At 38.9% G+C, this 24,390-nt stretch overlaps 1 protein-coding gene across 6 annotated transcripts in view; it reads right to left on the reverse strand.

Annotated features, from left to right (window-relative positions):
• The window catches only part of INTS6 (integrator complex subunit 6), an 87,507-nt gene that overhangs the window by 36,500 nt on the left and 26,617 nt on the right, over positions 1-24,390 (reverse strand). For 5 of the 6 annotated variants that reach the window (XR_006656484.3, XR_006656485.3, XR_006656487.3 and 2 more), the window contains one exon: positions 4,414-4,597. Coding sequence is in view for 3 of the 6 variants with exons in the window: in XM_024568630.3 (XP_024424398.1) it covers positions 4,414-4,597 (184 nt within the window). In the remaining 3 variants the exon portion in view is untranslated. Of the gene's footprint in view, positions 1-4,413; positions 4,598-21,520; positions 21,743-24,390 lie in introns of those variants that run through there. The other variant, XM_045201308.3, reaches the window with a different exon arrangement.

The raw sequence follows: 24,390 nt of genomic DNA on the forward strand, positions 1-24,390 counted from the left end.
GGGATTCAAATCCTCAGAGTCAGCTTTACTGAGAAAAACAAGTATCACATAACAAACAACTTACCTGTGTACGGTAACGACAGTAATCATAAAAACACCTACCAATTACTGAGCATCTGTCTATGTGCCTGGCACCATTCTAATCACTTTATCATATTTATTTGTTAATCCTAGCAACAGCGTGTGAGTTACTTTTTCCATTTTGCAAATTAGAAAACCAAACCATGCAGAACTTAAATAATTTAACTTAGTACAGTAGTACAGGCAAGATTCAAACCTTTAGGGTATTAGAAACTTCAATCTGGGTATACTTTATTCCCTGGAAATCACAGTGTTAATTTGAAATCAATATTTAAAACAGAATGTCTATATAGAGTCACAGTTATTTGAAAGAATTAGTAAGTTAATGTACTTCTTCTCAATTTAAACATGTACATAAAATAATACATAAAAAGGCTGACCATCTTATCTTAACACACGAATTATGTAGAACACTATATAAAGGCTGAATATCTTGTCTCATGACACTTAAGCATATTCCCAAGAAGCCATTAAAAAACACGAGTTTTAATTGTGGCAATTCTCTCTAGCCCCTAACCTGTGTCGTCAGTTCATTGATTAGGAAAATGTAAGTAAATAAGTAATGATCTTAGTATGAAATAAAACTACTAACAAAGATGTTTAACAAAAATTAGATAAAAGTGAATAAACTTGAGTGTGAATAAACTTGAGTCACCTGGCAAATAACAAAAATCCATTAGTTCTTTTGAAAATTAAAGAGAAATAGCAAATTTTGCCATCTTTACATAGTGAGCCATATCCTATATAATGTCTCTCTTATGCTCTATGTCAGAACTCACCTCTTGGGATGTATGATACTTTGTTTGAAGCATAAAGTTTCTAGGATCACTAATTATATTTCTGTGAAAAGCACACACCTTCAAGTTAAGAAGCTGGCTCACTTGTGGTTACGTAGAGTCCACACACACACACACACACACACACAAATCAAACTAAATATAGTGAGTCCGAAGGCAGTAAAGTGGGGAAAAAAAAAACCAACTTTCCCACAGAAGTCTACTATTTAGCATCTTAGTATAACAGAGAAGAGATAAAAAGAACATTTCTAAACTGGGCAAGAGGCTAAGGAAGTTAAACTGATTTAATCTAGGAAACTGTCTTACTATTTTTATGAAATGCTTTTGACCCTCAGTACTTCCACCAACATGTCTATTAGGCATTTTTAAATTTGATATCTTCCCTCTGCTACCCGCCACCCCCCAAGACCATTCACTTCCCTTGTTAAGGCCAACTGGCCAATCTCAGAACCATCCTGGATTCCTTCTTCCCTCACTGCCCTCATCCTCGGTTCTGCTGTGCATCAGATCTCCTGCCCACCTCCAGACCTAGCACTGTAGCCCCAAGTACTGTCATCTGCTACTAGTCCCTGCTTCCACTCTTGCCACTTTACAGTGTATTTTCAACTAGCAGCTCAGTGATCTTTCAGAAATAGAAATCAGATGTCACCTCCTATAAAAAGCCCTCCAATGGCTTCTCATCACACTAAGAAAATAGCAAATATTTCTTATGACCTAAAAGGCTATTCAGTATTTGGTCCTCGCCCACCTCTCTACACCTGTCTCCCTCTACCCTTCCACGTCAGTGACAGCCACGCCAGCTTTCCTGCTGCCCCACAAAGTACCAGGCATGCTCTTTCCCTTTCTCCCCTGCTGCCCAGGTCTCTGTGTGGTTTACTCTGCCGCTCAGATCTCAGCTCGCCTATCAGACCTGTTGTGGCTGTCCCCTCACAACATACACAAATCCCGACTCACTCACGTTGTGCGCCTGAAACCAGTGTGATGTTGTATGTCGATTTTACCTCAACTGGGAAAAAAGGAGAGTCAATGGACATGCCGTAAGAACAATTTTAGAGGGATTAATATTTTTAAGACACAACAGGGCTGATTTAATCCCTTTCAAAGGAGTGACATTAACTTCAAGATTAGAAATATGCAAATGTAATTTCTTTTAAGAACTGCTGTTTTATTTACTTCTTTACACAAGCCTAACCATCTCCAAGGACGAGCAGTATTTCAAATCAATTCCAACTGGGGTAAGCATAATCCTTAGGTTTATGATAAAAAGGGGAGCACCTCCTCAGAAGACTCCCGAAGAATACTCACTGTCTGCCTCAAGTTACTCTATACCCTCCTTACACTTTTTTTCCCCTTCACCTTAAGGAGCACTCCCCCCTAAGATAATATTTAGTCATTTTACATGCGTTTATGTCATACGCTCCCAAAACGTAAGCTGGCTATCGTTCCTGTTGTATTCCCAGCATCAAAAATAGTTATTTGGCATAGAGTGGGTACTCATAAATTACCTGACAGTAAAAGAAAAATGCTTACAATGACAATTATACATTTTTTTAAAAAGCATACATAAAACATATAATAAAATATTAATCAATTATTTTGGCAACACAGGCAAATTTCTTTCCAATTTTTCTTCAGTAAATATAAATTTACAATGGGAAAAATAAATGTATACACACTACTCTTATCATTGTTTTAAACAATACACAAGAAAAAATGCACAAGAATTATTAGCAGTGATTACATATTACAAAGTTCAATGCCAACAGATTAGCTTTCCTGTTCTTTCTACTTTCCTGATGTCTTATCCTCAAAACTTTCTTCAGTGAACAATAAATAAGAAAACATATTATTGAGATATATGAAAAGCATATGAGCAACTTCCCATTATTGCTTAGCAAGAGCATGAAAAGAGGCAAATAATCTAGTACATCAGGAGAGACTCAGGACGTATATTTGGGAAAGCTTCCTAATTCCTTAACCGACTAAGGCTTCTGGGTCATTTAAAAGAAATTACCAAGAATGACTTTGGAACCTTCACACCTCTGGAGATGTTCCCTTCAAGAACAAACTACGTAAACGTCAGTGTGCTCCTGCTCAAAGGCAAGGACATTGACTACGACATGATGTGTCAGGTTCATTTCAGACCCTCTCTGACTGTGCCGCTCACTTCATTTCACATTCTGAATATTCTTGATCCTAGAAGACAAGATGTGGTCCCATAACTTTACCGCAATTCTAAGTTCAATCTCACTAATTTATAGTAAGGATTTCCAATGTGAGCATGTTTCACTTATAGCCTCAAGGCCCTTCTATAATCTGTTAAGTGAAGACCCTAGAGTTAAAAAAAAAAATAAAAAGAAACGAAAATCAGCATTTTAGCAAGTGGGTCAGTTCAAGGCTGCAAACTAGAATTTCCTGAATACAAATGTGCATCACCCACAGAAACAATCAGAACTATCACTGAAAAATACTATCCATGCACCCAGAATCATCAGCATGAATCTTCAAATTGAGATGACAGGTTTCCCTTTAAAAGTTTATGCACGCATCTTTTTTCCTTTTAGATTAAATTGTGAAAGCATTATAAGAGTTCACCAAAAAGTACTTCTATTAAATGGGAACATTTAAAAATAGAATAACAACTTCCTAACTTATCTACTTCACATACCCTTTTTGTCTGTGAATTTTGCAGTTCAAAAACCGAAATTTTAGAAGAAAAGCACCTACAATACCCATTACACCTTATGCTTTCCTTTAACTTACTCAGCTGGCTATGACGAAATCTCAGGAGGGCACCAACTGTCTCTAGAGACTCTGCCACAGGTCCCTGACACAAGGGAATTACTGGTGTTCCACACTTGGACCTTTTAGTGTCAGATTCTTTCAGTAAGAATTAAAATGCTCCATGAAACAAGAATACTGTGTCTGTCGTATTCTCTACTGAAGTCAAGGAGCAGTGGTACACAGCAGGTACTCAATACATATCTACACAAATTAATCCACCTGTTAGCCAATTCCCCATTAAAGACGTTCTGAATCTATCACGTATTCTGTTTCAAGAGTGTCATTAATGTTCACTTAGTATAGCGACCACCTGGACTAGCTGGATATGACCTGGGCTTCCTCTCACCCATCCAGCCTCTGGGGAAAACTGCACTTACCAGGCTTTAATCATTACATGCACAATGGATAATGAGATGACTCTCAAAACATTTTTCACAGAAAATAATTCTACAATATTTGTAAATCAATGGCAAACTCTATAGATAAGAAAATAAGCCCAACAACCTCAAATACCAGCATTTTCTATGTAGAAAAAAAAATCACTATTCACTATGAGATCCAATAGTTTTCACATCCTGGTCAAATCAAGTCACAGACCTTCATCGATGTAGTTTTAAAACCATGTATGTCTACTACCTACCATTACTGTAACTTTTCAAACATGAGAAAACATGGAGTTTTTGAAATGTACGTTTTTAAAACATTCCGATGAACTGCTCTGTCACTGACTTGCTACCAGCAGAAAACTCACCGCCTGTCACTTCACACATGGGTGTGATCGCAGAGTCATCTAAAGGCACGCCTGTCAGCTGCTCCGATTCTACGGACATGGTGCCCGGCAAGCGCAACACCAACGCGAAGAGTCTCTGATCCCAGCGAAAAGGTTCCTTGGTCAATTCACTTCCAGGCAAAGGAGAATTAAGAGGTAAATGGAGCTGAAAGGAAAAAGAAAAACTGGTAAGATTTCCACACACTATAAAGGCCACGTTAATTACACCTACCTTAAAACCACATGAGTCTCTCACACTCAAAAAACAAGCTCAACAACAAAAGTGTATGCAGGTATCACTAAAACAGCACATGGGATGGTTACTTCAGTTTTCTTAAGCTCTTCTCTGAAGACCCCAACTGAAAAAAAATCTGTTACTGTAATGCTTTTCGGATTTCAATTCTACTAACCCACCAGCAGCTGGACTGTTTCCAAATATATCAGTTCATTTCATCTTAAACAACACTTATTATTCCTATTTTCTAGTTTTTTTAAAAATGGGTCCCAGAGAAAATAAATGATTTTAGCCTCCTGGATCTAAGTCTGTACTTTTTCTATTACACGTAAGCAGCTTTAAACACCTCTACCATTAATAATTTAAATATGCTTCATTTTATACAAAAAGTATGTTCCCAAAGCATTTGTATAAAAGTAAATTTTGTCACTCTAATTGCATAGCAAATGTATTAAAGATAATGATTGTTGCCATATCTGAGTAAAAATAGAGGGTTTGGGGCTTTTGCATTTATTTTTTAATGGCTCTCCCCGTCCCCATCAGACCAGCTAAATCAGAATGTACGGTTGAACCTGCATCTAATCAAGACTTTAGTTCTAGCCATCAATTTACAGGGACGACTGGGGAAACAGCAGCGTCACGTTTAACCGGGGAGCAGTCAGTCAGACCCAGAGAATGAGACATTCTACAGGACAGATGACCTGGTTCCTCCAAGAAACTAATGGCGTGAAAACCGAGTGGGGAGAGAGGAAAGCTGATGGAATTGTCATAGCATATAAGACAAAGCCACCCAAAGCAAAGATTTTTGAAACAACTGGGAAGTTTTGAAATAGTTACTAGAATTATTAACAATATTTTAAGTGTGGTGATCATATGGTTGCTTAGGAAAACTAAAATCTTTTAACACATAAAATTTTTTAAAATAAAAATAAAGCTCAAGATCAGCATACTTGGGAACTTACTTACATAAATACTAGAGTTTTCTTCAAACTACAAAACACACGGTAAAATGATCACTTGCAAATTCACTGCCAGAGTTTATGCTACTTTCTTCATAAAGACATACTTGTATTGCTTACAGCCTTTCTATTTCTCACCTCAAAGATTTCTGAACTTAATAAATTATGGATTGAAGTCACTCTACACCAACCTAAGACTCAAGTTTCTTCCCTGACTTACATCAAACCACTGAAAGAAAATCAGATTCTATTCTAAGGAGAGAGCTCCAAGTAAAGCTCTGCAAAGCTCTCCGGAAGGTTCGTGCCAAGATACCATGATTCCTTTTTCAAGATCAGCCAAGGTTTGGTGACCATGAATGGCCAGGAGTCATGAGCTCTTCCTCTAGCACTGACCCTACTCCAGGCAGAATTCAAAGCAATGAGGAAGGAAGCTTGGAAGAAATCTGGGCCAAGATGTTCTCTGAGGAAGGTTCTCTAACCTCAGAGGCTCTGGGGCACTTGCAAAACAGCTCAGAGACTCCAAGCTCTTACTGCTATTACGAAGGTAAGTAAGACTAACCACCTTTGTCCTAGGGAAGCACGACTACCGGGTGCTGGGTCGTTTTCTCTTTAAGGTCACAGAAACATCAAAGCACCACCAGCACTGGCAGAAAAGTTCAACTGTTAATGCTTTGAGAAGTAATGAACACGTGGAACTATCTCGAGAATCCAGTGGATAGCAGCACTGCATAGGCCTCGTACATAAGGAAGTGGTCTGAACACCTTGCGTACATTTCTTGGCCGTTTTGCTGTGCTCTTTCATGAAGTGACTATTAATTTCTGCCTACTTTTTAAAAAATTCAGTTATCTGTCTTTTTCTTATTGATTTGAAGGGTTATTACTATATTCCAGATGAGTCCCTTTGTTGGATATAAGTATTACAAATATCTTCTTCCACTTGATGGGTAGAAAACTCATGGAGACCTCACACTATAAACACACACACACAAACACACACACACAACTAATCAGAGAATAATCTGACATGAACAACTAACCAGATTAATGATGAAAACTACAAGGCAGACAACATACAATAAAATAATTATTGGCCTTTGGCTGTATAATGCAAGATCTACAATGTATTTCAAGTAAAATAAACAAAAAACCAAGAGGGATCACAAGCCTATTTTACATATGGCTATATCAATTTTATAAGCTTGTCACATCTTATTCTTTTTTCTGTTTATTATTATTTCCCATTCCCCTATCACCACTATCTCTCATCACCAAAGAGGAAAAGGAAAAATCCTCTACAGCTGAAATGTGCTAGTAAAATAGAAGGAAGCAATGGCAGACAAACAGGAACAGGAAAAAAAATTAAAAGCTTGAAGAAAAATATTCTTAGAAGGGTTGAGTTACCCCAACGCTATTAAAGTCTACAAATGAAATTCTAGCCATATCTTAAGATCACAAAGGAAGGCCTCTCTGAATATATGGACTTTGGGAATCTAAGCAAATTGCAAATAAATCAGTAAGAAAAGTATAATGTTAAGTATCAGAAAAATATGCTCTGAAAATAGATAATTCCCAAATGTGGAATATGGGCAAACAAAAAAAAAACCCCAAAAAATCCATATGGCCTATAAGTGTGTGGAAAGATGCTCAAATACACTATCATCAGATAATGCAAATTAAAAAATCAAAGGTCCCATTTCATATCCACCACATTAGCAAAATGTACAACTTGACTACACCAAGGGAAGACCAGTGTGCATGTACACGGCAATGGGAACTCTCCACCACTCCCACACACAGGCATTCTGGACCACAGCTTGCTGTCTGGTTAGCTGGACATGAGCGTAAACTAGGGTCCAGCAAGGCCACCTCTAGATACAAACTGTCATATATTTTCATAAGAAGTCACAGAAAAGGACACTATCTACAGCATTATTTTAAATGGAGGAAAAATGGAAACAAACTAAAAGCCCAATAAGGAAATCAATAAATAAACCATGGTGGGTCCATAAACCAGAGTTAAGACAAATAAACTAACTTTCCAAAATCCAACACACATCGATCTCGAAATAGTATTTTTTTGGATAACACACCATGAAGACATCCAAGCGCACACACGTGAAGGAACAGAAGTCACGACGGTGTAGTCTGACGAGTTTTGACGAGTTGAATGCCTTGTGCAACTCGCACCTGCGAAACAAACCTTCCTGATCAATGCCCCACCCCACCCCCCCCGCCCCGGTTCCTTCCCTTTTGCAATTGAACAGTCGTGTCTGATTTTGAACTTCATGTAAGTGGAATTACAGAGTCTGGTCTCTTTGGTTTACGACTTCCTCCACTCAGTGTGACGGGGTGAGACTCATCCGCACCGTTGCATGGACTGTAGGGCCTTCGTTCCCATTGCCATACAGCGTGCGTGTGGTGGGGGAGGGGAGAGCATGCTATAATTTATCCATTTTTTACTGATAGGCATTTGGGTTGTATCTAGCTTAGGTATATTATGAATAGCAAAACTATGAAATTATAGTACATGTCTTCATGGAAAATATGTACGCATTTCTGTATTTCTGTTGGATGTGCACCTAGAAGCATTATTACTGGGTTCACAGAGTCTGAATATATTTACTTTTATCACCGCTAGTTTTCCAAAGTGGCTGTACCAATTTATGCTCCAACCAGCAGGGTACAAGAACTCTGGTTGCTCCCTATCTCCCTGCCAGCACTCGGTTTGGCAACCTTTTTCACCGCAGCCATTCTGGAGTGTGTGTAGTGGTGTCTTGGTGGGATCTGAATTTCCGTGAAGCCTGTGGAAGCTGAACACCTTGCGTACATTTCTTGGCCGTTTTGCTGTGCTCTTTCATGAAGTGACTATTAAATTCTGCCTACTTTTTAAAAAATTCAGTTATCTGTCTTTTTCTTATTGATTTGAAGGGTTATTACTATATTCCAGATGAGTTCCTTTGTTGGATATAAGTATTACAAATATCTTCTTCCACTTGGAGGCATTGGTGGAGCCCCCAGCTAGATGGAATCAATCTAGTAATTCTAATGTTATAAACACTTTAGATTGCTTATTTGTTTTTATAAAGCACAGCCCTATGCTTTCGCTCCCTTGCGGGTCTCTTCCCATTCTCAAGTACATGGGTAATAACAACAATAAAAATAAACAGCAAGAGCTAGCATACCGAGTTCTCACCATGTGCCAAGCACCATTCTCTGCTTTTCATAGAACGTTTATAACAAACCAATGAGGCAGGCACTACTCTCATGCCCATTTTAGAGATCCGTTGTAGTAGAGGAGTGATGCCAGGAGACATCTGTGTGGAGAACGCGTGCTCAAATGACTCCTGCTATATGATCAAGTTTAGAGCATCTAAGGAAGACTGAAGATTTGAATTAGATAAATCATGTGGAATTCAGTAATATTTTACCCAAAATCATTATATTATTGGTCTTCATTAGGGTTTTCATAAGATTATACTTGACAAAGCTTCAGTCTAAATGGACTAATAAAGCAAAGAAAATTATTGTTTATACTAAGTTTTATTTTCACTTGAATACAACTGGGGTTTTCTGTATTATTATTTTTAACGATTAATTTTATTGATACCACCAGCCCAGGTATCTTAAGCAATTATCTTAACAGCTAACAGAAAAGGAAATGTAACTCCAATTTAAATTTAGGAAGATCGTGCTATTTTTCCTTCTTTCCTTTGGAGATCTCTCTTTTTGGCCTGTCACCTTTAAGTCTTAAACTTCTCATTTAAAAAAGAATTTTTTTCTCCACAGACATAAAAGACAATGGGCAGATTAGGTAGGTGAAAACCTACCGTTACTTATGCTCAAACTTGCAGTGCATGTAACAGTGCAATTTCCCCTTTATTTGGTTGTTTTATGTTTGATTATAGTTCGGACTCTAATTATTTGTGACTTTGCTAAGAATGGACTAGGGCATAACTTAAATTTTAATTATTTCGTTATTCACTGAGTGCCCACCTAAAGCATGGCATTACTTCGGGATTTGATAAGGGTAATACCAGGCCAAACAAGATTTGAGATAATATTTCAGCTAGTTCACTTTAAGACAAACTATTATTAAACCTCAGCTAATGAGGATTCTCATACAATGTTATTTATTTTTTAAACTTGCAGAATGTAAAAAATAAATAGAAGTCAGCCAACAGCAAAAGAAGATTAAAGAAATTTATTTTTCAAATATCTTAACTCAGGAACCAAAGAGATTTCTCCGGGCACACAACCTAACTGGCTCCCGAGTAATACTCAGAGCAGAGCCCTTCGTGAGTCGGGCTGACTGATTTGTACCACACTTAGGCGGGGTCCCCCCTTGCACTTGGGTGTCCTGCCAATTTGTTCTGTTAGTGGAGAAATTCAAATTATACATCTTTTTTGAGACATTTTTTAATTCTTGATATGAGAGAGAGAGAAACATCAATTTGTTGTTCCACTTACTGATGCATCCACTGGTTGCTTCCTGCATGTGCCCTGACCGGGGATCCACCCTTGCGTCTCAGGAAGGCACTCTACACAGGTCAAATTACACATCTTTTAGGCATCATACTTCCCACCTGGTGTTAATGACCTGTTATCTGGCTGCCTATCAGACTATTTTGAAAGAGTGCAAGGAGAGGAATATGATTCTTTGCTGCGTCCCCGCCACGGATAGTACGGGTATTTGTCAAGTGAGAGAATAAATAAGGCCCCTCCCATTCCCTCAGCCTAAGGAAAGTACAACAGTAAAAGGGGCAGAGAAAGGCTGACAATCAGAGCACAAGCCCCCCTCCGTGCCCCGCCAGCAACAACTGTACCCTCCCCATCCCAACACACACACAGATGTGGGGTCAGACACACAGACGTGGATTCCATGGTAATGCTTGTGAAACGTTACCAGAACATCACAGAACCAAACAGTCTTATCTCCAGGAGCTGGGAGTGCTAGTCTGTCCCTATGTGTGTAAACAGCTCATCGTTATGGCCCGTGCACGCGCTCGCACACAGAGGCCACAGAGACATGAGCTGCAAAGCCTGCCTGGCATGCAGAACAAGAGTGGACAAACCACCTTTCCATAGGTTGAACCCTTAACAACTCCTCCATCTAACTCAGTGCACAGTGCTCGCAACGATAATCCACATATGGACACGCTTCCACTGAGACCCACGCAGAATATAACCTCGTAAATTCTTCCCTTATTCACAGGTAGAACGAACATGACCATATATTTTTTGCAAAAATTTCTTTTAACCTCACACACCAAGCCATCACATTTCTTTACAGTTTGATGCACTAATACCAGTGAGCTTGGCACGGTATCAAAGAAGTAATTAGGTCATTATTAATATTCAATTTTCAATTGTTATCATGTGAGGCCTTTAAAAAAGGTAAGAATGGGGATCACAAATCCAGCTTTAACACAGGAATGATTTAATACAAGGCAACACATTAGACACTGTAATTTCATACCTCCAAGAACACGTAAGTAACTGAGTATACTCTGTGGTACAGACAACAGTGAAAGCTGCCTGAGGGACAGAGGGATGCGGGACTATCTGGGGGATGAATGGGGCACACTCACAGAGGAGCCGCATCTGAGTGAGTGTGAAGAATGAAAACTGTACTGAGAATCTAGAAACTTTCACAGGTTAGAGGGAATATGCAAAATGGAGATCATGATCAAAAAGAAATAATAATAAACAAACACTGGAATAAAAAACTAAATTAAAACTCAGGACTGCTGGAACGTAAATTACAAAAAAGAGAAACTGAAGATTTTAAGAAAGCTTGTGAGGATGGGTAAGATTTCAAATATGGGGGAAGCAAAGGAATACCATTCAGGGAAAGGAAGCATGAGAGGAGAGAAACTGGAACCATTCGGGAAATTTTGGGTCAAGGTTAAAGAAAATGTAGAGGAATGATAATAAATTTTTCTTCATCTGCTAGTCATTTACTAGTCTTTTCCCTTTGCTAAAACAACTCCCACTACAAGCCATGATGATCTTTTTTTTGGTCAGTGTGGCGCACGACAGATGACAAGGCAGTGTGGTTAACGTGTTCCAGGCTTCGCAGCTTTGCTGTCGCCCCATTTTAGGAGCCGGCCACCAAGTAAAGAAGCTTGAGCTAGACTCCTGACTGATGACACGTCACTTGGAGAGACAGAAGCTACAGGGTCTAGAAGCAAGGTGCCCAGGCAAGAGTGAGCAGCAATGGCCAAACAAGTAAGGCCATCTCAGGTGTTCCAGCCCCAGCTAAGCCCCCAGCTGAATGAAGCCAACCCATGGAATCCTGAGAAATAATAAACTGTTGTTCTTTTAAGCCACTGAAGTTTAGGATGATTTGTTACACAGAAACAGAAAACTAAAGGAGTCATGAAAACGAGTAGAGATTTTTAGACATGGTTTCCAAGGAGCATTCAAAAGCATGTACCACTTTTTAGAAAGACCTTCCTCCTTTGGCTTTCATGCTGAAATATTTTCGTGGTTTTCCTCCTCTTCTCTGGCTGCTCCTCTCTCCGTATTCCATCCCCCACCCTCAACCTGCAATACCTAGCCGTTAAGTACTGCAGATCCTCAAGGGTCAGGCTTAAGCCCTGGTCAATTGATAAACTCTAAGCTCTAAACCCTCATCCCTCCTACCCACAGCTTCAATTACTATCTATGCTCAGATAATTAAAATTTTTACACATCTAGCCTAGATCTTTCGAGTGTCAAATATTCCCTTTTGAATGGCTCTAAGGTACCTCTAACATGCTCAAAACTGAACTCACAAGTTTCCTCCACCCAAAGTGGTTCTTCAGCATGTCCTGGCTCAATGAATGGCACCACAATCGAGCCAGTTTTGCAAGAAGCCATCCTCCTTTTCCTTCTAACCCCAAATGCACGATAAGTCAGCAAATTTGGTTGATTTAACCTGCTAAATATCTCCTGAAAGTTGCTTCTTTCTCTCTCTTATACCATCACCAACCTCCTTGGCCAATGCAACAACGCCTAACGGGTCTTCCAACATCCACTTGTCTTCCTCTCCTCCACGCCCACCTCCAGTTAAAAGCCCTGCTTTTATATTAATGACATTACCTAGCATGACCTCAGAGGCCCTGTGTGGTGTCAAGCCCAGCCAACCTTCCTTTCCATGTTTCACAATGAGTCCTCTTCTTTATGCTCCAAGTCACTTCAGCTTCTTCCACTCCCTCCTCCTCAAACACACTCCCTTTGGAAAAAGAGCCTTTGTCCAGTCTCCGCCCCGTATGACCACCATTCCACTTTTTGTGCAGCAAATCCCACTCATCTTGTTAGATCTTAGCTTTCCATGAGCTCCCTGACCACATCTAGAGCACCCTTATTGCAAGCTCCCATGACACACAGTATACTCCCTTTTGCTGGGCTTGTAACAATTTCAATTCACTTTTATCTACGTGATGTTTTTATTAATGTTTGTCTTGTCAAAACTAGACCTATGGAGGCAGAGCTCCTGCTTGTTTTCGCTGATCATTTGATCTCAGAGCCTAGTACAGTGACTGGTTCATAAGAGAGACTCAATAAATATGCTAAGTAACTAAACAGATAGATGGACAATGAAGGTGACTGGCTAGGCTGTAAAGGATACTAAGGACAATGAAAGCGATGAAACACTGTGAACAGCAGAAAAATATACTCGAGTGGCATGCTTTAAAATACTTACTGCCGCGGTATGACAGATTGAAGGAAACTAAGACAAGTTAGGGAGCTGATGTAACAATTTTAAAAAAGCACCAGTGTAACTGACAACTAAAGGACTAGGAATAAAAGGAAGAAACAGATTAAGAAAAGCAAAAAGCAAGGAACTGATACCAAAGACAATTACAGAGGAAAAAATATGTATGTCCTTAGGCCCTGACGCTTTCTCTACCTCTGATGTTAGTGATGATTTAACGTGTTCAAGTGATAACAAGGTACTGTAATGTACGAAACATGATTTAAAAAAAACTACAAAGCTAAGCTCCAAATCATACGCACTAGAAGAGTATTTTTTATTCAAAGAAGTACAATAATGTTATAAATTCTATTGTATAACTATGCATAATTGTTAAATACTATCCCAATTATTCAGAATCTAACATAAAACATTTAAACTGGAAGAAATTATAAAGTATTAGGTCAGAAAGTTAATTTAAAGCATGTTGGTAAAGAAACTTAAAAATAAAAATATAGTAAAAGCTTTATGAATCACTTTGAGCCATTATTTTCTATGTAACTGAGTGCACTTAATGCACAAAAACATATCAACTAATTTCCACAGTGTGTTAATATACAGGGTCCAGCACAAATAATGCCCTTTTATTATATCTTTTATTAAAAATCATAAGCATGTCATTCTGGAACATAACAATATCACACTCAAGGACATCACATGACATTGTAGGTGAAATGTTCACAATAAAACTATAAATTATTACAGCCATGATTACCCTACCAACCACCCTCATGCAGACGTTACCTCTGCCGGACCCTGTATGTGTCCCTATCTTCCAGAAACAGATGATAGCCCACAAAAATAACAATAGCCTTTTCTTGAAAATTTGCAGAGGTAGAAAGAGAAAAAAGCTTTAAGACTTCTTATTCATACCAAGTATTACTCCAAACCACGTAAAAGTTAAGGGTTTTGATTAGATATCCTACACTGAATCATCTTATCTAATCCTCCAACACACCTGTAACCTATAACTTAGACTCTGAGGTATATCAATGTAATGTATTGCTTTGCTTCCCCAAAATGTAACATTAAATGTACGTAAAAGTTCTTCCAACAATAGCACCTTAATCACTCACACAGCTGCACAGCTCTTTCTTCTGTATCACAGTCTCACGGAATCCCCGTATCACAGACTTTGAGTCTAGGTCTTCTCCACGCTAGGTCTGGAGGTTCTTCTGAATCCCTTTTGGTCATTAGATGTTAAGCAGAACATCAGAGTCATATTTCATAGCCTGTGCTTACGATCTTGACCTCTTTGGCACTTTTAGTATGAACAGTGTAATTTCATGGTGTATCGAAGACTACTAGTATTTCATTTATATTTCTATTTGACTAACTTCAGAACACTTTTTTCTTAATTTCAATTATAAATTATTAGAGGCTAAAAAAATTACTGGATGCCTCCCTTTAAAAGGTTGGCTTTGGGCAGACGTTTGATTCCTCAGTAACAGTTCCTCATACGCAGTAAAACAATCATACTACCGTCTCTTACCCTTGAAAATTTTACCTCTCACCTCCGAAATCTGGCAATTGCAAATGCTTTTATTTGCATTGCCTATTGTACGTTAGGTGATCTAATGCCAAATCATATTTTTTTGTATCAATGCTAATTCACTGTAAGGTAATAATTTCCCTAATAAGAAACATCCAGGGGTCCAAATTTGTAAAGTGTGAACATGTTTGGATTCTGATCCAAACAAAACAACTGTGAGACAAGTAGGAAAATTGGGATATAAATTGAATAATAACATTATTTATTTGACCCTTTCAAATTTTATTAAGTTATAAAGATAAATCACATATGGAGAGAGAGAAATAGCAGATTAAGTGGTTTCCAGGGTGGTGTGATATGCCAAAGGAGCATGAGAGAACTTTTCTGGAATGATGGATATATTTCATATTATTATTGTGCTGTTAATAACATGTTTACATCTGTCAAAACTCATCAACTTTTATACTTAAAATTGCTATAGCTTGTTGTATATAAACCACAGTTAAACAAAGGGACCAATAACAAAGGAAAATACGAATTTTGAGTACCGTATATTTAGTGGCCAAAAGAGGGGAGAGAAAATGCTCTGGAATACATATGCCATTTAATTTGGAGTCCGGTGCTTTAAACTATTATCTCTGCCTCCTTTCTAGGAGGGAGTCTGTAAAGACCCAGGTGAGAATCCTCATTCTCAATCTTCTCCATGGGACGAAAAAATTGTGCATGCGTGTGCGCGCACACACACATACACACACACAGCCTCGTGAGAGCAAGAGACCTAAACCTTAGATAATTAACGATACTTCCTGCTCTCTCCCACTTAAGACAGCATTAGCAAAACCGAAGCACCAGAGTGGCTTCATTATAAAGGGTACTTGGAAGCACTTTAAATTCTTAGTAACAATAATTTACGTGCCTGTCCTCCACATTCGTTACTCCTTCCCACACGCTGAAATTCAGATGTAGTGCTGAACTAGGATATGTTGTAAAACCAATTCAAATAAACCGTTCAAATAAAAGCAAAGGCAGAGCAACAAAGTAGAAGGAACCTGAGGGCCCAGAAAATAGCTTACAGCAGATTCGGTCTTTGGTGCGTGGGAAAAAGAAGATTTCTATCTATTTTAAGCCATTATTGCTTTTATCCCAACTATAGCTGCTGAACCAATATCCTAAAAAAAAAAAAAAAAAAAAAAAAAAAAAAAAAATCATTCCTCCTTTTCAGAATCCCTAAAGGCTTAACTAGATGCCTGTGAACTTGTTTCGCTTTGCTGCAGAAAATGTGTATTCAAAGAATCAGCGCACTTGCATTAAAAGCAGGGAAGCACACATTCCAATCAAACTAACACTAAGTGCATCTGTGATTCGAAAGACAGAGCTGGCACCTCCAGGATCAGGTCCCACTCATGACAGATTTGACTGGATAATATAGACGGAAAAAAAGCTTAAGTAAAATTTAAACATTTTCGGTGAAACTGAGTGTGTATTTCTTAAATCTCCGTCCTCAAATATAACACAGCCTTAGCTCTTATTCATAACAAATAATAACAACAAATAAAACCTTACCTCTAATATCAGGCCCTTAGAGATTTGTTTCCTCCTTCCCAATAGATTTAAGCATGGTTCTAAGACTCAAGATACAGTCCCTTAAATTCCTGCCTCTCCCTTCAATAAGCCAATCCTTAGTTATTTTTCAGATTATTTCCAAAAAGAACAGTTTAAAATCCAAGGATACCCAAACTGAAATTATCTGGTCAAGAAAAGGTACATGGAAGAATCTTGCCTATTCCAGAATTTGCTGCTTGGGATTAGAAAAAACCAATGCGCTCTGTTACAGCACCTTTATATTTCTGTCTAGTATAAAAGTTTTGATAAAAAGGAAGGTATGTGTTAAATGCCACTAAACTGTCCACTTTAAAATGATTAATTTCATGTTATGTGGATTTCACCTTGATAAAAAGTCTACAAGCCTTAATGAAAGCCATGTTCTTTATCAACCTAGTTAAGGGAAATTCCAAGGAAGGACAAGAAAGATGAAGTAGGAGACAAAAGACAAATAATGATGGTGATAGGTCAATTCAGAGTCTGATATCCAGAAAAACAGAGAAGCAGAAGGGAAAAAATTTTGTCAAAGAAATAACATTTCTGAAACTTAAAAGGACATGTATTTTTACCGCAGAGGGGGACAGGGGCGGGAAGTCCAGGGTCGGTCCCTCTAATCCCTACATCAAATGATGGCCAAATATCTAAGGTCAGGAATTAAAATGGAACAAAAAGCCAAAGGAAAGCCAGGCGAGTGTAAACCCAGGAGCCATGAGACATTTAAAGAAAGAGTGTTCAATAATGAACATCATGAAAGAGAAAAATTTTAAACCAACTGCTGGGTTTGGGAAATGAGGGAGTCGTCAGCGACCTGGTTAAGAATGGTAGGATCGGCGGAAGCCAGAGTGTAATTAAGGGTTAAAGAGGAGGTAGGGAAGTCAAGGAGATACCAGAAACAATTTCCAAATTTGCTGTGAGAGGAATAAGGAAACTAAAGTCACTAAAGAGAAAAACAGGGTATGTGGGGGTAAAGATGTGAGTTTTTCTATTTGTTTTATTGCATTTATTTAGAATGACTGAACCAGGGAGGCAGAGTTGCAGGACCAGAACATTTTTATCACCCAAAAAAGAAACCTCATATCCATCAGCATCACCACTTGCCGCCCCCAAGAGCTAACAACCATTATTTCTATTTCCACAGAATGCCTCTTCTGAATACTCTGTATATTAGAGTTGTCCTGTAAGTGGCCTTTTGTATCAGGCTCCTTCCACTCAGGATGTCTTCAAGGTTCATCATGCTCCTGTGTGTGTCAAAAGTCCGTTCCCGTTTAAGGCTAATAATCCATAGTATGGATATACCAGATTTTGTTTATCCAACAGTTGACGGATATTGGGTTGTCTACTTTTTGGCCGTCATAAATAATGCTGATATGACATTTTATGGGGCATGCTTTCATTTCTTTTGGTTACATAACAAGGAGTAGAATTTTTGCATCACAGGTTGTTTCACTTCTTGAGAAACTGTCTAACTCTTTCCACAGCAGCTATACTACTTTCCATTCCCCTCAGAAGTCTATGAGGGTTTCAGTTTCTCTACATTTGCAACATCTGTTCTTATCCGTCTTCTTTATTATAGCCATTATAGGTGTGAGTGCCATCTCGTTGATTTGCATTTCCTTAATTACTGATGATGGTGAAATTCTTTTCATGTACTTATTGGCCATTTGCTTGACTTCTTTGGAGATATATCTTTTCAAATCCTTTACCCATTTTTTAAATTGGGTTATCTTTTTATTTTTGCACTGTAATAGTTCTTTGTATATTCTATATTCTACAACCTTATCTATTTCCTTATCTACATCCATATATCTGATATATGATTTGTAAATATTTTCTGTCATTGCTACTGTCTTTTCTTGATAATATCCTTTGAAACACAAATGTTTTTTCATTTACATGAAGTCAAATTTTCTAATTTTTCTTTGATTGTGCCTTGCGTGTCATGTCTAAGAAACTGCTGCCTAATCCAAGGCAGTGAAGGTTTACACTTGTTTTTCTTTCAAGAGTTTTAACTCTCACATTTAGTTTGCTCACCCACTTTTATTTCATTTGGTATCCGGTGTCAGGTAGGAGTCCAGCCTCTTTCTCTTGCACACGGACATTCATTACTCTTTCCCCATTAAACGGTCTTGGCTCCCTTGTTGAAAATCAATTGACCATAAAGGTATGGATTTGTTTCTGGACTCTCGATCTTATCCACTGATTTCTATGAGTATACGTCTATCCTTATGCAGTACTACACTTTTTTTAATCCCACACTAGAGTGTAAAGAGCAATAGACCTGAAATAGAAAAAATCATCAAGCTCTGCCTCGTACGTGGGACTCAGCTATACTAAGATCCGTTTTCCTTACTCTCACAGAACTGGAAATTGAGTTGTGAAATTACATTATAAACAATAAAAAGTAACACAATTAAGTTTTATACATATCGTCTTAATGACTATGCTCAACCTCATAAATTATTTTGGCACCTGGAATAAAAGACAGTAACAGTAAAAGCCCATCACTATCTGTTTCTCAGAAACAGTGCCTAGCACACAGAAGGCCCTCAGTAAATATTTATTGAGTGAAATCAACCATTTCCTAATCATTTTATATTATTTGTTTCATTTTCTATGACAGTTACAATTATGAAGAAACAATTTATAAATTTAAAATCATCACACTTCAGGTTCTTTAGCAATTATTTCCTTGAAAAATAATATCAAGTAAACTTCCCTTAGCATATTTCTAGCTTTTTATTATCCAATATAAGCATTTAAGGTTCTCCTTACATGATACTTAATATGGAAAGAAAAATTAAGAAATTATTAAAGTCAAAGTGAATTCTATGAACTTTAGTAACAATCGGACTCAGCTGGTAGCTCCTACAGTTATGCTTTATAGTTACAATGTATACCCTTTAAGTTTTAAAAAAACACTTTTGGGGGGTTCTAGTAGTTTAAGATTATTGTTTGTTCAGAACAAAGAGCAACTGCTTGGCAATCAGTAATATGGAAATCATTTCCTTAACAGAGTTTCACTCCGAGAAATTTTAAAGGTGAAGTCTTTCTAATTTTTTAACAACTTAATTGAGGTATAATTACCTTCCATAAAAGTTACCCATTTAAAAAGCGTCCAGTTATTTTCAGTAAATTTAAAGCTATACAACCCTCACCACCACCCAGTTTTAGAACACTTCCAACACCCCAAGAGGATCCCTCCTGCCTACCCGCAGTCAGTGCCCAGTCCACTTCCTGGCAACCACTCATTTACTTTTCGGACATTCCATAAAAGTGGCATCATACGATATGCCTTATGTGATACGTGGGCTTTTGCATCTAGCATGTTTCAGAGGTTCATCCATGTTGTAACATATCAGTTCTTCATTCCCTTTTATCACTAAAAATAGTATTCCACATTTCTTTATTTATGTCTGGTATAAAACAACTCACAAACGATTGAGTCCTCTTTTATAAGGAGGTGAAAAAAATGAGTTGCCGAAAACATCTCTTCACTGTCCATTCCCCACTATTGCCACTATCTTTCCAAAATCTAAATCTGATCATTTTACCCTCTACTAAAATCTCTCCCATGTTACCATCAGCCTGTAAGGGAAAGTCCAAGTTCTTTGGAAGAGCATACATACACGATAGGCCACCTCGATCTGTTCACCTTCACTTCTTGCTGCTTTCTTGAACATTCTGCCAGCTACCAGAACTGAGGTATAAACGGTTCCCCCACGGTCTCTTTCAGCACCTTTATGCCTTTGCACCCATCTACATCACAAACGGGGATTAATCTTTCCAAGTCCAAGACGAGACATCATTCCCCAGTGCCAGCCTGACCCTCTCGGCAGCTTGTACTGGGTCGTTTTACTTTTTACGCCATTCCATAACTGCTTCCCGAGCTTTCCAACTCGTGGTCTCAGCCCCTAACTTTGTGTCCGAATCACTGGTGTTGCCATAAGGATTTGTCGCACTAAACTGAGTACATTCCGACTACTGGTATTCATCTGCTCAGTCAGTTCCATAAGGAAGGTCAAACACACTCTAGAACTGCTGGTGGCGAGGACCTAACACCAGCAGGGCAACAATTTCAAGGCCTAGGCCTGTGGAGTACACAAACCAGTGTTCTCCAGGGGTCCGCAAACACAAGCCAAGTCCAGCCCACAGCTTGTTTTGGCAAATAAAACTTTACTAAAGACAGGCACACTCATTAGTTTAAAATATTATCTATAGCTGCTTTTGCCTTACAGTGGAATTCAGTAGTTCCAGCAGAGGCCATATGGGCTGAAAGCCTGAAGCGTTTACCCTCTGGCCCTTTGAGAAATGTCTGCCAACCCCCGTATACATCATAACGCATGGTATGGAGGGAGAAAATATCAGAACCTCCCCTGTATAAGATTTTCCACTTCATCTTTTTAAACTTGTTTTTGCATGTTTTCTAATATTAATATAGCAGTGACATATATAATTTCCAAATGCAAAAATGTACTTACACTGAGGATGGTGCAGGCCCCCATTATTGTTTTTGTTTTTTCTAATATTGGTGACTCAAAAAAAAAATCTAACAGGCCTGAGGACAGGTTTTAGAGTTTGAATTTTAGCAGAAAAGCTAATGGCATGAACAATCGGGTTCTATGAGTGCTTAAAGCACAGGGACAGAGAAGCCTGGGACTGAACTTTTTCCAAACCACATTGCTCAAAACATCTCTAAAGAAATCTTTCATAGGGCGAAAAATGTTATTTAAATGATGCAGGCAGTTCCAATAATCCTCAAACAGAATGCAATAAAATATGAGCTGCATAAATGCAAACTGCTACAAAGATGGCTGTTTTTTAACCTCAGGTTCTGAAGGGCCCAGGAAATATCAGATTCCTCCCTGTATAGATCTTAAGGCTAGGAGGGCAGTTTCTAATAACTCCAAAGACGGGGTCTGATCCTCATCAACACGTTTATGAACTGAAGGTTATTTACCAACTGAACCTGAGTTTTTCCGGTTAGGGATGTCATTCCATGTTGAATCAGATTCTCCAACACGTAGTCACAGCCCCCAGAGAGAACTACACTCTACTCTGCTCACCTTCAAGGCTTTCTCTGAGGCCTTCCGAGATGACTAGCACCAGAGTTTTGAGGAAGGCTAGCCATCAGACAAGGCTTTTCCCCACGATCTGCCTGCTTGAAGTGACATCCAGGATCAGGTCGGTCCTGGATCCAGGAATCACGACCCTCCCTGAGGCACCAGTCACGTGAGACAGTCAGTGCACTTTGGCACTTCTCGAAAGCCACTGGGCTGCTCCTTTAGCTGAAAGGAAAAAAAACATCAAAACCACAACAAACAAAACAAAGGGGGGGAAATCAGTAATTCAACCTGAAAAGACAGAGCGTGGGGAAAAATAAACCAAAACAGCCTTGTCTAGATCAAAACGTAGCCTTGCCTTGGTGTAAAAATCAGATTCAAAATATCTTCCAGTCACTGCATAGTTTATTCCTAATACACAAATTTAAAAAATTTTAATCTATTGTATTACATCGGAAAAGAACTGGAAGTGGAAATTACATAAAAATAGCTATGGAACACAGCTAAGTAAGTATAAGGAAGGTATTTATAGACAACTAGCAGCCTCAGGTTTCGGTGAGTGGGCCTCATCAGGAGACCAGGTACTCCACTCCTTCAGGCTCAGACTGTAATCTGGTTCAGAGAGGCATGAAGTGCACCCAGCAGGCTGACTTTAACTGAGTTTAATTGGCAGAAAACTGCCAATACAGTTAAAGCCAATCTACTACTATTCTTTTTTTTTTTTTTTAAATCTTAGAAGAAGTGAGCCGTCAAAGAAATGGGTTCCGGAAACAAGTTACAGAGGCAAAACAAGGGGCCTTTGGAGCCGAGGAGAAAGGTAAAGGTAAAGGTAACGTGCCAGGTGGGGGGAGAGAGGGGACAGGACGGATTGGGCTCCAGACAGGGAGAGTGTGCTCCTCTCTCTCTCTCTCTCCTCCCCACCTTCTTAAATCGCATACTTAAATTAAACTGAAAACAAGAAAGGGTTAGTCTTGTACCCTCCTCAGCGGACGTGACACTAGCAAGAGGTGGCCCCCACACAATGCTCTTCGCCTAGTGCTCGGGATTTCAACATTCATGCTCGTCTGAAACAAGCAATTCCAAACGTTCCCATCACTATGGCCTTAAACTTAAAAACTTAAAAGACCTGGTAAATAGACAATAAGATAACTTAAGGTTTATTTAATCTGCTTCAAAATAAAAATTCTAACTATAGGAAATCAGAGATAAGGTTCTACTTATTTGTTTGTAAATACAAAAAATTTTAAGGCAAGAAAAAAACTTGTGAAGTTATTGTTTTAAAAGTTGGCTCATGACTCCTTTAAAACACTTGCACCCTAAAGACAGACAGTTTATCAAACATTTATTTCACATTCCTTTCTACTACTTATCCAGTATCCCCCATTCAGTTAATACTGCCAACATCCACATAGATTCCCAAGTCGGAAACCTCAAAAGACTACTTACTAGATGGTCGTTTTTTGTTGTTGTATTTTTACCTATCTGAGAATATGATTAACCCTATAAGCCACCGTCCCTGAGAAAATGTGCAAACACACAGCCGGACAGTGTCTGGATAAGATTTTAGGAAATTCACAGAACCCTCTGAAGCCCCAGCCTAGACCCTGGGTTCAAAACCCCTGTCAAACACGGCTTTATTCTGCTACCACCACCTTTAAAGAGCTGACCAGCATGCCCATCGACTCTCAAATGTCTGCCTTCCTATCCAGCACTAGCTTAGTCTCAGCACGCCCCATGTGTTTTCCGGAATTGCTGCATGTAGTTTGCTAAATCTTCCCAGTTTACCATTCTTCAATCTATCTTCTTTCCCCTTGCTGGCAGCATAAGCTTATTAAGATGCAAATCTGATCGTGTTGCCCACCTGCTTAACATATCCAAAACCTCCTCTGTAAATGTTACACGGATTCATACAGTCTCAGGGTGGTTATCACGTGGCCTCTTCCTACGTTTCAGGCACTCGCTCCTCCCACCTACAATGTCTACACTTCACTCATGTAATCCAGTCACCCAATACGCTGTCTTCAGGCCTTCACACTCTTGCACTGTCCCTCTTCCTGAAATGTCAGGGCTCAATTCTTTACTCGCCCCCCAAAACCACACTCTTCTCGTCACGCTCTCTCAGAACCTTGTTTACTCGGCCAGGAGGTTTCCCTCCCTGTAGAGCAGTACGAGTGCTTGTTTCCTCGCGTATCTTCAGACAACATGCAAGATTCTGCTAGGGGCAGGAGTCTTGCGTGGTCCCACCTTTGTGTTCCCAGTACCTAGACACAGTCACACTAAACACAGAGGGCGCGCCCCAATTCTTACACACAACCAGTTACTATGCATCACGGGAAAAATTACTGCTGAATTAATCTAGATATCCTTTTAAGAATTCAAATATAAGAACAACTTGTTATGAAAGGGTATTTAAGCAGCAACTCTACAGAAAGCAAACATTAAGTGTAACTATCACCAATTCTCTATAAGCTGCCCTCCCCTAGGTCAAGTATGTGTACATGTATGTGTACATATGTATAAATAATGTCAGTTATGGACATCCAAACCAGGAAGTAAAGCACAATAAGGATAACACAATACTATGTATTCCTTTGGATAAAAATTCCTAAGCCGGAGATAGCAAGCACGTGATAGCTGAGATGAACAGGTGACTCCCCCTTTCCTTATCCTCTCTTCTTCTACCTCATTTCATACTCCGGGTCTAAGAGTCATCGTCAGTACCGCAGACCATAAGCAGTAACTACGGACTGCAATCGGCACGGAAGTTAATATTTAAAGGCTACCCGATAATGGATTCTCAACCAGACCAAACACAGTAAGAAGGCCGATACGAAATCTTATATTTACAGAAGGCCGATTCTATATCCCTTGGA

Source organism: Desmodus rotundus, chromosome 13 (genome assembly GCF_022682495.2).
Source record: "Desmodus rotundus isolate HL8 chromosome 13, HLdesRot8A.1, whole genome shotgun sequence".
Classification (NCBI taxonomy): domain Eukaryota; kingdom Metazoa; phylum Chordata; class Mammalia; order Chiroptera; family Phyllostomidae; genus Desmodus; species Desmodus rotundus.